The 16,123-nt window shown below is 35.7% G+C and overlaps 1 protein-coding gene across 1 annotated transcript; it reads right to left on the reverse strand.

The window, feature by feature from the left end:
- Window positions 1-338: 338 nt before the first annotated feature.
- On the reverse strand, window positions 339-3,205 carry LOC112194629. Its single transcript, XM_024334844.2, has 3 exons — window positions 678-3,205; window positions 479-584; window positions 339-377 (listed from the first exon to the last, which is right to left on the reverse strand). Exons 1-3 carry the CDS (start codon window positions 3,203-3,205, stop codon window positions 339-341), a joined length of 2,673 nt encoding a protein of 890 aa, XP_024190612.2.
- Window positions 3,206-16,123: the final 12,918 nt, after the last annotated feature.

A 16,123-nucleotide genomic window follows, 5' to 3' on the forward strand; every position in this document is an offset into this window, starting at 1 on the left:
ATCCTATTCAAGTTTACCAACGTAAACCCAAACTCATCTACTTTAATGCCCTTTGCATTTTCAACCCAATCGCACTTGAACACTGGAATTCTGAACTTTTGATAGTCCATCTCCCATATTGATGTTATTACTCCATAAAACTGCATGTCATCACTCTTAGGATTTTTGTCCTTTGCACTAGCTACTTGTAAAGCTTCAGCATGTAGAAAAACACCGCTGTTCTGCACTTTTCTAACATTGTCTAGGTCCTTAGTATTGAAACGAACCCCATTAACCATGTAACTAGAAAATGTTGGTACATCTGAATTCACTCCATCTGCAATCCACCTCAACATTTCTTAGACACGATTATTAGGATCGCCCAATTCTTCGAGAACCTGTGAAATTTTATAAATAAATTAATGCACAACCACTTTGAAGTAATAATCACTAGTGTACATTTGAAATCAAAATTGGTACTTCTGTCTACAACACTAACCCTCTCCTTTATCCACTTGGCAAAAGTTAGATTTTGCTTATCGGTCAGCCACTTTTCATTTTTTTGGAACCTAGGATACATATGCTTCAAAAGCTCCATATGTTCTCTACAAACACAAATATACTTATTAGTACTAAAATTTTGAAGTTAACACATAAATAAAAAATAAATAGTAGCTGAAATGTGTACAAATACTTACTGGAAGTATGGTCTTGCTTCTTCTGTATTCTGTAATACATTAAGGTGTGCTAGCTCCAACTCTCTTCCAAAGATAGATACAACATTAGCACCAGATAAGGGTTTGCTGCAGCTTTCACAAAATATGCCAACCGTTGGGATGCCCACTGTATCTTCACCAGAAAGTACACGATCTGAGCAAAATTCAACTGCTTCTTCAGCAATATAGGACTCAGCAATGCAACCCTCTGGATGGTTTCGATTTCTAACATAACCTTTTAGGGTTTTCATGTACCTTTCAAAAGGGTACATCCACCTAAAGAATACTGGTCCACAAAGCTCAACTTCTCTAACAAGATGAACTGTGAGAAGAATCATGATATCAAAGAATGATGGTGGAAAGTATTTCTCAAGCTCACAAACTGTCACAACTAGATCTTCTTGCATTTTCTTCAGCTCTCTAACATCTATGACTTTACTACATATAGCCTTGAAAAAGAGGCAAAATCGAATGATTGCAATGCGGACTGGTTTCTCCAAACTTGAACGTATAGCAATAGGTAGTAGCTGCTGCATCATCATATGACAATCGTGTGATTTGAGACCAACCAGCCTTAGGTCATCCAAGGAAACAAGACTCCTTATATTTGAACAAGTGCCATAAGGACCCTTCATGTTGAAAAAAGACATGCACATTGCTCTCTTCTCTTCTAGAAGCAGATTCCAACTTGCCAAAGGCAGCTTATCCTTTTTTTTCCCAGGTTTTGGTCCCAAAGCAGTCCTAATACCCATGTCCACCATATCCAACCTAGCAGCGACCCCATCTTTTGATTTTCCAGGAATATTGAACAATGTACCGATAATACTATCACATACGTTTTTCTCAATATGCATGACATCAAGATTATGTCGAATTGGAAGAAATTTCCAATATTCAAGCTCAAAGAATATAGATTTCTTCTTCCAACAAGGTCTGGTTTCATCTTCTAAACCCTTGTAAGTTGGAGGAGGGTATTTTTTACCGAATGGCCAATTCATACCCTCAACCCTTTTTAAGACTTCTTCTCCACTTAAAGGTTCAGGTGCTGTATCAAACTCTGGTAGGTTGTTGAACTGTTTAGTTTGCCTTCGATATGGATGATGGCGTGGTAACCATCTCCGGTGAATAATATGGCTCATTTTCTGTCCATGAGATAACCGATGAGGTTTTGTGTTCTCACAACATATAGGACAACCATTGTAACCCTTAGTAACACTGCCTGATAAGTTCCCATAAGCTGGGAAATCATTAATTGTCCAAAACAGGACAGCTTTGAGTTTAAAGTATTCTCCCCTAAATGCATCATACACTCCATCTATCCCATCCCACAAAACTTTTAAATCATCAATTAAAGGCTGCAAGTACACATCAATGTCGTTTCCGGGTTGTTTGGGTCCAGAAATCAACAATGTTAGCATCATGAACTTTCTTTTCATGCATAGCCATGGGGGGAGGTTATACGTGACAAGTATAACTGGCCAACAAGAATATTTGCTACTCAAAGAGCTGTGGGGATTAAAGCCATCAGATGAGAGTGCGAGTCTAAGGTTCCTAGGATCATTTCCAAATTCTGGCCATTTTTGGTCTACTAACTTCCATGTAGGGGCATCTGCCGGATGCCGCATAAACTCATCCTTCCACCTTTCATTCGCATGCCAAGTTAGGTTTTTGGAAGTTTTTGTCGATTGAAACATGCGCTTAAACCGTGGGATTGGGGGAAAGTACCACAATACCTTCCCCGGTACCCCTTGCTTCTCGACATTGTCTTTGCCTAATTTCCACCTTGACTCCCCACATGTAGGACAACTAATCAAATCAACATGATCTCCTCTATACAAAATGCAGTCATTAGGACATGCATGTATCTTTTTATAGTCTATTCCCAATGAAACCAAAGTCTTTTTGGCCTCATAATGTGAACCTGGTATCTCGTTACCTTCAGGAAGAAACATTCCGATCATGATCAACATGTCAGAATAACATGTATCACTCATTCCATGCTTTGCTTTAAGGTTATAGGTTTGTATAAGGGCATTTAACTTGGTGTGCTTGGTACAACCAGGGTACAAAGCTTTATCCCCATCCTCGACTAACTTCATAAAGTCATTCGAGTCTACTGAAAACTGCTCATCCTCCCCAGCATCGAAAAACTGCTCATCCTCACCAGCCCCATTTTCTCCCTGATCTCCTAACTCTATATTATCTGCTCCATCTCCCTCTTCTATCATATCTACAGTAGCTTCAGATAGCCCTTCATTGGCATTCATCATTGCCCTAGAGGGTTCTCCGTGCCATACCCAATCTTTGTAACTCTCATCTATACCATTCCAATACAAATGATCCTTTATGACCCTAATTGAAAACGTCCCATCTGTGTTCCCACATTTAGCACAAGGACAGGATATATTTTCGACATCACTAGCATTCTCGAAAGCAAACTTAAGAAATTCCTCAACACCTAGCTCATACTTATGTGATCTTCTATCAGCATGCATCCAAGACTTATCCATCTTAAAAGAAAAAAAAAATTGTGTTCAAAACAAGACAAAAAGAAAAAACAAACAAACACAAAACAGAAGAAGCCAATTGAAATTAGATGTAACAACTAGTGACTAGGTTTCCATTCTCATAAATACCATGAGCATATCGAACAATACGTATTATCTCTTTCCTTTAGTGTCCAGATGTAGACCATTGATAAACTTGGGATAACTAAGAAAAACAAACACCAACTATGCATCACATAAGTCACAACCATAAGCTATTATATTGTAAGGCATATATACGACATAAGGCACAGAGACAACTCAACAAACTACAAGGCATGAGGCATATTTATAAGTTCATATCAAATAAGAAAATTAGAGACATACTTTAGGATAGGAATCTTAATTCAGTCTAGCAACCCAGCTGACCTTCTTCAAGCCTCAGATCTTGCAGTATCAATCTTCCCTATCAAGAACAACAGATGAACAATTAAAAACTTGGGCAAGGTTGAAATTATAACCAACATGTTATCACTCAGTGCTAATATCAAAATAAATGCAAATTGAAAACAAATGTGAATATGCAATCAGCTTGCATATCAACTTATGCAGTCACCTTCATTTAAAAGTAATGTAAACACAGGCCCAACCTTTAGGAAAATACAACGATAACACTACACCATAAGGCAGTCCATTGTCTCAAGCTGCTACATAGAGCATGAAAGTTTGACACACTAAATGTGCTACATATCACTATATGAAATACACATTAAATCTGCTACATATCACTATATGCAATACACACTACCAGCCATGTTTCTTAATGGAATTTTATTTTTCATAAAGCATCCATTTTTACACACGAGACGAAACCATTTGATCACCCTTTAGGTATCACCATATTAGTAACATCTAAGGTCCTCACAACTCAATCCCATAAATCAGACATGCCATCAAATTTAGCAATAAAATTCATTTACAGGTTTTAGGTGAGCTAATGAAAGCAATATCCATTTGTTTAGAAAGGAAAGATAGAATTATCTTCAAAGAAAAGAAAACGTACTATCTCCAAACTAGTGGAAGCTTCTTTGGAGTCCTTATCCTTCCTGTTCCACTCCAAATGCTTCCTAATGGAGACTGTCTTCTTAATGAGGTGGTACAAATCTTTTAAAATTGCAGGAGCAAGACCTAACAAAGCACAAGGAAAAGATATTATTCACTCATGTCTCCAAAAGAAAATATAGCAGGGAAATGACAACCTACAAACCAAGCCAAATTAATCAACTATAGTGCAGAAATATAAAATTTTAGGTCTAAATAAAGAGTAAACTAAATATGTCAGGACTTGCTACAAATATGAGTAATAATGCTCTATAGAAGAGGTAAACTTTTACTAATTACAATTGGAAAAGAAAATCAACAAAACTACAAGTCTAGCAATTAAATGCAAATGATTGCCTATGTATTTCCCAGCCCACAGTTCACAACTTAAAGCTATGTAACTCAAAGAAGTCAAGATTTTTATAGACAATTAATCATTAATATAAGTGTAATATAATGAGCGAGAAGCAGATTGGGAAAATTATACTACATACATGAAGGTTTGACACACTAAACACACACCATAAGCTTAGATATACCAAAATCATCTGGGCATCTCAAAGCCTAAATCTTTATACACACTAAACACATACAGTAACATAATACCAATCCGTAAGATTTCTAAAACCCAACTTAATTAAAACTAAACCCAAATAGATCAAAAATATGCATATTGAGGAAGAACCAAAGTTCAATACTTTGGTTGGATTTGGGCGTTGTTACGATCTGGCAATTTTAAAAATGAAAATCGATGAAGGGATTTAGATAATCTAAAGCAAACTTCATTAATATTAGAAAAGCATTGAACTTTGAATTGTGAAAATTGTACCCATGAATCAATAAGAAACCATAACATCAGAAAACCCAATTAATAACCCAATCAAGACAACAATATCAGACAAAACGAAGAACTGAATAAGATTGAGAAGTAACAAAAAAGAAGAACTTATAGGGAGGAAGGGAGAGAGAGAGAGAGATAGAGATGGAGGCTTAATTGAGAGAGAACCGCTATGGATAAAACCCGCAGTGGAGAGAGAGAGAGGTGGAAAGAGGTAGTCGAAAAAGGAGGCCGTGATCGATGTAGAGAGAGAGATCGAGGGGGTGATATTCGCAGAGGTGGTCTTTGATGAGTAGTGATAATCGATTCCTAACTAGCTAGGATTCATGATGAGAGTGGTCTTTGGTGATCTCTGTTTGTTCTGATGAGAGAGTGAGTGAGTGTGCGGGTGTTTTGGATAGTGAGAGCCAGAAAAGGAGGGAAGTTTTTGACCTGAGGGAGGGAACCCAAAATGAGTAGGGTTTCATTAATTGGGTAATAAAAATTTATTTTTTTGGGCTTATCAATTTTTCAGACAACACAAATACATTATAACTGTTGTCTGGATTTTTTTAAATTTCATCTAACTACTATGTGTTGGTTGAGAAGACAAAACTCAACTGATTTAAGGAAAGTGTCGTCTGACTAACTCAGACAACTCCGAAAGTTGATGTGTTGTCTGATAAGTGTCGTCTGATTCACTTTGTGGTGTAGTGTCTTCTCGCTTCTTTTCTCTTCTCATCTCTTCATGCATTCTCGCACATGCAATTGGGGGCAACCGGATTCCGCTCTCTTGATGGCATTGACTACAGTTGACCTGCATTTACAATTTCGTCTTTTTGTTGGAAACTTCAATTTGCTCCAATTTCGCACAATTTTCTCTCGTTTCCGCAATTCCGCTTATTTCCTACACAATAAATAAAAATGAATTAATTACATATTAATTGACCTGGACATTTGCTTATTTATAGTGTTTTAGATATAATTACACACATATAAATGCGTATAATCAGTTGCTATTCGGCATATTAGGCGTCGAGGCATACTAGTGGGCCACGCTAGGGCTGGGATTGGGCCCGGCCCGTGTAAAATTTATAGAGCCCGGACCCGGACCGAAATTTTCGGGCCGGGCCTAAATAACATTTTTTCAGTTTTGGGACCGAGTTGGGCCCGGACCGTTTTTTTCGGGCCGGGTTTTCGGGTTTTTTGGGCCCAAAAGGCTTAAAATAAAAAAAACTATAAAAAAAAAAAAGAAGCCAGATCTGAGAACAGATCTGCTCCAAACCCAAATTCCTCCGCCCCCCAAAGCCGCCTAACCACCACCATCCAAATTCCAAAGTCGGGTTTATCCGTATTGATAAGCAATTAGTATACAAAATAATCAGTTTATTGATTGATGTGAACAAGGGTTCTTAGACTAAGTGAAAAAACCGGAGCAAGAAGAGAGATGGATGAAACCAGTTGAAAAGGAATCTCAACATATGCAGAGAGAAGGTGGCAGACCAAGTGAAAAAACCAGCCAAGAACCATTCAATTACAAAGGGAGGGAGCGTGAGAGGGGTACTGGGTCTCTAATGATCTACAATTGATCTGATGGAGAATGAGGACTAGGAAGAGCAGGGAAAAGAAAAAGAAAAGAGAAAGGAGGCGTATGGGAAAAGAAGAAGAAGAAGATAAGAAGAGAGAAGAAAAAAATAAAAAAGGGGGGAGAGAGGGAACAAGAAGAGATAGGATTCTCTTGAAAGAAGAGAAAGAAGAGAAAGAAGAGGAGAATGTCAGAACGGAGAAGAAAGAAGAGAGAAAAGAATAAAATAGTTGTAACAAAAAAAAAAGATAAAATAATCTATGCAATTATACATGATTCGGGCCTTCGGGCTTTTTTTTTCTTCTAAATCTAAGGCCCGAGCCCGGCCCGTTATATAATGATTTCGGGCCGGGTTTTATAAAACTGACAAAAAAATTTTAAGGGCCCGGACCGTTCGGGCCGGTCCCGGGCCGGTTCCGGGTCGGGTTCCGGGTTTCCGGGCTAAAATCCCAGCCCTAGGCCACGCAGGACCACCTCAAATTTCAGGGTGAAATTTCATGGCGGGTCCTGACATTGTTGGCCAATTTGTCTTCAACCAATATCTATAAGTATATGTAACTATATCAGAGGAAACCACTGGTTCCTGATGGTAGTTAAAATAGTAAGCAAGGAGGTTGAGATATGGGATAGTTGCCCAAGTCGCACATGCAAGACTATAGGAGATGATCTAGTATATCATTTGGTAATAAATTTTGTGCATCATTGTTATTATCTTAGATTATATGTACATATTTTCAAAATCACACATTCTCGGTTCTTATGACGCAGCTGAAGACCCTGGATATGATATTTAATAATGAGATTCGGATTCATTCTCTTAATATCCTGATTGTGTTCCAATACAACAAAATGGATTAGGTTGTGGTGTTTTTATAAATAAATTCACGGAGGATTATGAGAATGCATCCAAAGCAGGGGACAAGGTCATTATTTTATCTCAATTCCAACATGTAATTTTTCAAGATTGATTTATACAAATTCTAATAAACCCATGCATGCAATATCATTCTGTAAATAAGCGTTTGCACATAGCTCTCACCTTGTTGAAGCATCCGGACAACCAATCACGCAACAATATTGGAAGCTAGACAAAGATCACTACAAAAAAACTATAAGCAAGAAACGTACACCAAAGAAAATGAAGACAAATCAAGACAGCCTAGCATGTAGCGATATTGATGAAGGTTTGCATAGGTCTCCAAAGAAAATGAAGGCAAACCAAGAAATAGATGCAGCCAACGTGAACAACAAAAATGTTCTTGATCGGCCCCATGACTCAAAGAATAAACCTAAGAAATAACAACCAAGGCACAACAAGTTACATTTGATGATTAAGTGCTCGTGATAGTGATTAACAAGTTATAACTTTTATGTTAGCTTTTGGTTGCATTTGATTATACTCTTTCTTTTGCATCTGTTATAATAAATTTTTTCATTATACCTAGCAAGAGGATTCCATATGTGTCTCATACTTCTAACTTCAACATTCTAAAACAACTGTTGCTCCCACACCCATGAGCACCAACATGAAAATCAGTGAAGATCAATATGGAAAGAGTGTTGATCAAACACTCTACAGAAGCATTATAGGGTGTCTATTGTACCTTACTACGAGTCGACTAGATATTTCATTTAGTGTAGGTGTATGCGCTCGACATCAGGCAAATCCCAAAATGTCTCATCTTGAGGCAGTAATGTGAATCATTCAATGTCTCAGGTACGTCTCATTTTGGTAACTTTTATACCTTTGAAACTAACACGGAAGTTCTAGGTTACTCAGACTAAAAATGGGCAGGGAACTTGGATGACCAATGTAGCACTTCTGGTGGGTGTTTCTTTGTGGGAAACAACCTGGTGGCATGGCATAGGAAGAAGTAGAATTGTATTTTTCTTTCTACCGCTGAAGCAGAATATTTTACAGCTGGAAGCTGTTGCACACAAATGCTTTGGATGAAGCATATGCTCATGAATTATGGTCTTACCCAATGTAAGTTAGCTATTTTTTGTGACAATTCAAGTGCAATCAATATATCTAAAAATCTTGTTTAACAATCTTGTGCTAAACATATTGATGTTAGATATCATTTCATTCGTGATTTGGTTAAGAAATATATTCTTGAACTTGATTTTGTACTATTAGTTAGCCGATTTGCTGACCAAACCCCTTGATCACACTCACTTTGAATCACTCCATAAAGCTATTGGGATGTATGCTAAACTCTAAACTTCTCCCTCAAATATAGAGCATGGTTACCTTTACATATACATTCTGTGTGATTCGTTCATGTAGTATAGATGCATGTTTAGTTTAGCTGGATTACATCTTAATTATAGTGTGAGGATTGCATGCATGTGTTTAATTCCTGTGATGGTTGTGCAAGGAAATTAATATGGCTTTGAAGCATTTGATTCATGATTTCATGCTTTTTGGTAGCACAATGACAAGTGATCAGATTGTGAAAGACTTGCCAATCTAGGAGTTAAGCATGAACTAAGGTTTGGTGTTCAAGCACTTTGATTTACTCACACGCACTCTTGAATCTCTTGTGGAGATCACACCTTGCCAAAGTTTGTTTGAACTTGAGTTTTTACAACTACTAAGTTCAATATTAATTTGTGTGTTATCTTAGCTTCTTGCAAAATAAGAAATATTCAATGAAATAGTTTGGCCATGCTATTCCCAAAGTAAACAAGCCTCAGTTGTGACGAACAATATGAGGATTGAGAAGAAACTGGAATAGTTTAAAATTGTAAAAGAAAATTATATAAATACTCAAAATCTGTTTTACCTTTGATATGCTAAAAGTAGCACGCAATTTAACCCTGTAAATTGTAGTTATTAGTACAGAATAAATAGGAATCGTTCAAGTCGGCGATTGAGGGTACACCTGTATAAACAAATAAAGAATTAATGCATGTATAAGGTATATATAATTTACGAAAATAAAACACAAAAGAACATATATAAACATGTAAACATAAAAGGGGGATTTTAAGATTTTGTAAATGCAAAATTAAAAGAAATATAACCTAAAACATTAACATATACAATGGTGAAGATGAAACAAAAGGAACAAAGAATTCAAACCACAATCATTCGAATGAATCAAGTTACAATTTGTATAGTTGATTATCTATGTCATGAGAAAGAAGTTGACCATGTGAAACGTTAGAAAGCAAACAATTTCCCATATTATATTTTCCTTGAGTATTTAATACTTTCCTTAAATGGGTGATGTGCGCAAGAAGATGATCGAGGTCGAGTTTGGAAACTTTCAATTTTCTGATTTTTTTTTTTTCGGATTTTTCCTATTTAACCAAAATGGAAACTTTTTCCAAAGGCCATAAATTCTTCATACGAACTCCAATTTTCGCGTTCCACATATGTACGAACTCGTATCGATGCGTTCTATGACTTTCGTGAAGGAAGTTTTCACAAAATCGAAATGTACAAAAAATCAACTCTTGAATCGAAACATTTCGAGTGACTAATAGTTCGAAATAATTTCCGCTCCACCATCGAATCACGGAATCGTAATAACGAACACTTTAATAGTTCCTTAAACATTTAGGAATTAATAACGAATTTTCGGGGTCTTATATTATATGCTTTGGTTTATGAGAGAATGTGGGAAACAAATGGGGAACCACATTGATAATTTTGATTTCTGATGGTTTTGGCATTTGGTTTTGGGACAAAAAAAGGACTAATATTTATAATTAAATCTTACTGGCGTACAATCCATAGTCATTTATGCTCTGTGAAAGTTTCCATAGTCATTTATGCTTTGTTTTGAATGCAGGTAAGAAAAGTAAGAGACTTTGAGTTAGACAAGGATATGATGGAAGGTTCACACAGGAAAAAGCCTAAAAAAAACCCAATATTTTGGTTGTGACTGTGTTTTGTTGGTCTCTTGATAACATTTTCAATGAACGTCTCTTCAAGTATATTTACTCTAGCTTCTAGTTTTATTTAGAAAGTCTTCATCCTTTGGGGTTTTTATTGAAGAAAGGTAACAACTTTATGTTCTTTGTTATCTTTCTAGTTGGACTATATGTTGAGAAATAATTGAAATGGTATTCTTTAGAAAGGTAGAGGCTTTTGATTTTTATAGGGTAGCTTCCACTTTTACTTAGAAAGTCTTTATCTTTCTTGTTAATAATGGAAATGTACAATGTTATGTTAATTGCAATCTTTCTTGTTGCTCTGTTAGGAAATAAGTGAAATAATAAAGGTTTTTGTGTTGAATCTTGATGAGTATAACAAATGAAGGTTACTTTTTTGCTGTAGCACACTTTTCCAAGCACAATGTCACCGTCATAGGCGTATGAACACACTGCTTGTTTTCTAAAACATTTTTAGTTTCATGTGTTACTTCTTGCATGCTACTTGCACCTAAAGGTCTTTTGTCATTTGAGTTTAGTTAGGCTTAATTATGAGTCTAGTAGATTTCACTTAATTTACTTGTCATAAGTGTTCTGATTATATTTGCTAGTTTTTGCTTTTGATAAAATTGGTTAGAAACCTTATGTTCTATCATTCAGAGGCAAAAGCCTTTGCTGATTGTCGCAGAAGATCAACTGAAAGAATATGCCCCAATTGAATCTCTTCATCTAGTTTCCTAGTTTCTCTATTTCCTCTAAGACATTACTTTGTAATTTTGAATGCAGGAGCAATGGAGGCTGATTGGAAGTTACTAGTTACACACATGGAAGGAAAGGTAGAGGAAGTTGACAAAGAGAAGGAAAAAAATTAGAAGAAAAAGAAGAAGGAAAAGTGTGGTTATTATTACTATGCTTTTGGCCTATCTTGGATTCCAGAAAGTCTAATGTTTTTGGTCTTTATGTTTAGTATTTATTGTAGTTGTTGTCGGAATCAATGGAAACCTCTTGGTATTAATATTGGATGTGTTTGTGGATGCGTTGATTGATAGGGTTTTGTTAGATACAATATCTAAAATGTATATCTTATTATCCAATCTTAGACAATGCAATTTCACCAGAAAACCATTATCTGACAATTAACCACAAAAAAATCAAATGAAAAAGCTGTTGTCTGTACAACATAACAACAATATCTTTTAAACTACACTACTACAAAACCATTAATAGACATCACTTAAGACACATCAGATTAGTATAGAACTGATGTCGTAAGTTCTTTAACAGCATATTCTCGTAATTCTGATGTCTTACAATATTATAAACATCATGCCTTACAGGGACTAATGTAAAAAAAATATTTTTTAAAAAAAAATTTGCGGGAAATTTTAGAAATGCGGAGAGCTCGCTTAAAATTCCCGCATATCACGACCACAAATGAAAAGAAAAAAAACTACTCCACCGCACGATGCTTCTCTCCCCATTCCTTTGCAAGACACCCGTAATCTCTCTCTCCATCTACTTCCTTTCCATCTTCCACTCTCAAATCATAGAAAATCTAGACGTAATCCCCTCCATCGCTGGTTATTGGTTCAATCTGTCACCCTCTTGACATCTCTCTCTCTCTCTCTCTCTCTCTCTCTAATCTTTTTGCCCAGACTCTCCGACTCCATCTTGTAAAATGGACACTTCCTGTGGGTTGTTTCACTCTTCGCTATTGGTCGACAACAAGGTTTGTATTTGCGGTAAAGGCCATCAGGGTCGTCTTGGTTTTGGGCATGAGAACTCTGCGTTTCTGCCCAACTTGAATCCCTATTTGTCTTCGATACAGTGCGTTTCACTTGGTGGGTTGCATTCTTCAATTTCACTCTCCTACTTCACATGTCTAGCTATTCTTTTGATAAATTAAAGCTCGCACTAGCATTTCATCAATTGATTTCCCTTATTTGCTTTTAGTTTGATAAGATGATGTATCACATTAACTTCATATTGCATGAAGATGGTTGCATTGTGCAAAAGCTGCAAATGTATGATGGTCTATTAGGGCTCAAGCTTCAACCTATTACCTCGAACTTGATCGCCCAAACATAATGGGTCACCATCACTCCAATTTAGAGTTTGCATCTCAGGTAGTTTTTAATCTTTTTCTCAAATTTTGCTCATTTAATAGACGTTGATGTATATTAGGCCTTGACCTCTTAATTGTTAGGTAACGGTTAATCTGTTCCTCTCAAATGCCATTTTCAATTGGAACCTAAGCTATGATTTCTCTTTGATTATCGATTACAAGTAATTTCTTTCTCTATGAGTTCAAATTTACATTATTTTTTGAATATGTGACTATAATTGTTTAGTTTATGGTGAACTTATATCCTTAATTAATCTGGCAATTTGCTCTAGTAGTATGATAAATTGAAAAACGGAAATATTTTTGTTTCCAATTTGCAAATGCTTCACACTTTTTAACTTTTTGTCTCGATAAATTGGCCAATGTGCTAGATTTCATATTTTTGTTTTGTTTGTATTTTGTGTTGCTTGGATTATTGCTATTTCTGCAACAAACTAATACTCTGTCTTTTTGTTTTATATATGGTTAGATTGGTAAGAGGGCATTCATATTCTCATTTGTTTACATTTTGTAGGTTCAAATTGTGACCATATCGAACAAGATGTATATTATCCATCCTCACAACTGCGAACTCTTAGATAATCTGAATTATTTCTATTACAGAGGCATTGAACTGTTTGGTAATGTTATACTTTACTCAGCAGTTGTGCTCTTATGACTAGTTCTTCATTGACTCTAACAAGCTAGATTGGTTGGAAGACAATAAGATGATGACGTTGGGGTGCTATTTATCCCTTAGTTTTCACAGTGAAGAATATTGTCAAGGGTTAATTGTAGACACTTTATTGGGTAGTTAGTTAACCATATTTGGTAGGTATGGACTTAACTGATTTGCTTTTGGTATGCACATAATCTTATTGATCAGCAGCGTATATTAAGGATACTACAGATTATTAACATATTGCATAACCAGCAGCAAGTAGCAATAAAATTGAGGAGAGATTGTTACAAGTGATGGCAATTAAAAGTTCTATAGAGGACAAGATGGATTTGACTTTTGAACCCAAACAAAGTGAAACTGCAATAAGTTGGTGAGTTTTATAATGTCCTATCTATCTAACTTGCTGAAGGATCTTTATTTTTTCTAGTTCAAGTTTCTTTGTACATGTAATTTGCTTGGGCTCTTTGATTCAGTGTTACTGCAATGCTCTGGAGTTGGAGATTTTCTGTGCTTCTTTGCTTCATTTTCTGTATTTTTATTAATCAATAGAGACTAATGTTTCTTCATAATATATGATTTTTTTTCTTGCAGGTGGCTTGATCAATATCTATGAACTTACGACTCCAGGTACTAATTATTATAAACATCTACTCTGAAGTATGTTCTAAATTTCAAGCTAATCTTTGGAGTTGCAAGGCCAAACTAGATTGATACTAAAGTAATTAATATTTGTCTGTCTTAGAGCTTTTTCAGTTCCATCAACTATATATGTTAAAAATGATATTTATAACATTTACTATGAGTTGTCATCATTGCCTCATTGGCATGCTCAATGGTCTTTTTTTGTTTTGTCAGAATTCAGTTTTGCCTACCTATTTTCGTTTTTTACCTCTTTACTGACCATTCATGTCCATTTTCATATATTGCACACATTGATGAACTACTTTTGAATAGTTGCAGAATAAGAAAGACGACATCTTTGTGCAATCCCCAAAAGATCAGCAGATTTGATGGAAAGAGCTACTATTTCATTGTAGGTGCTTATGTGTTTAGCTTTTGGCAGATCAAGTATCATAGAATTAGTCAATAAATATTCAGTGATTTCCGTTATGCTTGTTCTTGTAGTTGTAGTTGTAGTTCTTGTTTATATATTGTTGTACTAGGAGGTCAGGCCTTATGTCCCCCTCTATTGTATTTTTTATATTTGGTGTTAATAAAGTACGTTGCTTTTCAATTTTCAGGTACTTTTAATGTTCTTTTGTTAGTCTCTTATGTTATATGAGCAATATCAATAATATGTAAAACCATACCGCATCACATTTCAAGTCATTTTGTGATGTGTACATTTGGATTCATAAACACGAACTAACAAAAAACTGATGTTGAATTCATCTCAAAGATCATATGTAACTTTGAAACTGATCTTGTTTTTACTTTTTACATTAGGTCTACACAAAGCACTGATGTTGAAGTTGTGTTTCGACATCGAAATAACATATATGCGACATCGGTTTCTCTCAAAATTTTGGTGTCTAAGTATGCTAGTGACATCAGTTTTCCACTGATGTCTAATATTGTTACATTAGACATCACTTAACGAGACATCGGTTGCTAACTGAAATAGATATCAGTATTCAACTGATGTCTATCAACTTTTATGGACTAGTGCTAGTTCTATTGCCTAACATTGTAAAACACAATGACAATGCAACATATTCTATTATGTGAAACAAAGGAAAACAACAAAGAGTACAAAGAAACTATTATCTCACTTCATTAACTAGTACATCATACGAGGAAAACCATGGTTGGAAATAACCTTCAATAACTGCAAACGTAGACGTTTGTTGTTTGACTAGACAACACACAAGAGTTTATTATGAGAAAAAATAGAGTGAAACTTTAACAGACAATGCTACACTGTAAGTTATGTTGTCTTAATGACCTCAGAAGTTCCTATTATTTAGATTTTGTTGACTTAATTCACTTTGAACAACAACTACTTTAAGTTGTCTATTGTCTTTTCTTATGTTCAGATAACAGGTTTGTTGCTCATGCTCTTGTCCAAATTTTCTTCAGATGACAAAAGTTTGATGTTGTCTGATACGCTCCCAACCCCCCCCCCTCTTCCCCAATCAAACAGCACTTACTCAGCAGACAGCAAAGAAGGTCATCAGACGATACCGAAAAACTGTAGTCTGATCGTATTATTGGCGTAGTGCACGAAAAGTAGTTTGATGAGTTGAACTTCTTTTTGCACAAGACTCCACACCTTCACTGCTACTATTGGCAAGTAGTGGCCCAACCTTCTCAATAAAAGAATCCATTGTTTCACGAAACAATTAACTTGCTTCTTTACTTAAGACAACGCTATCAATTACATGTGAATATTGTTGGAACATTAGACCATGTTTTTCAAGTAAGGACTTCCTAACAATTTTCTTCATGCCACTCTTGTCCATTATAACCTTAGATCTTGTAGATTTTGTCCATCTCTTCAAAATGTATTGATCTAACAATTATGAACTTGACGTATTTTGTGCAAGAATGCCAAAACATGTCTACATGGGACTCCCACACGCAAATAATTTGCACCTGCATGAGGCAAAATCTTTTGATTTGTCATAGATGATGACCCAGGCTCTTCCATCCTCATGATCCTCAAGCATAACCTTAGTATGCAATTAGCTTCATCTTCTGTTGTGACCTCAAGATTGTAATTGTAGCTCTTCCACAACCGATCTTCAAATATGTAATAGTACTTTTGT

This window comes from Rosa chinensis, chromosome 3, assembly GCF_002994745.2.
Source record: "Rosa chinensis cultivar Old Blush chromosome 3, RchiOBHm-V2, whole genome shotgun sequence".
Classification (NCBI taxonomy): Eukaryota; Viridiplantae; Streptophyta; class Magnoliopsida; order Rosales; family Rosaceae; genus Rosa; species Rosa chinensis.

What these genes read in the sequence shown, in the direction of transcription:
- LOC112194629 (XM_024334844.2), bottom strand. Translation starts at nt 3,205, where the DNA reads ATGGATAAGTCTTGGATGCATGCTGATAGAAGATCACATAAGTATGAG. An exon ending in GAAGCAAGACCATACTTCCA is followed by an intron (nt 585 to 677) that starts GTAAGTATTTGT and finishes TTGTGTTTGTAG; the next exon opens with AGAACATATGGAGCTTTTGA. An exon ending in CCAAGTGGATAAAGGAGAGG is followed by an intron (nt 378 to 478) that starts GTTAGTGTTGTA and finishes AAAATTTCACAG; the next exon opens with GTTCTCGAAGAATTGGGCGA.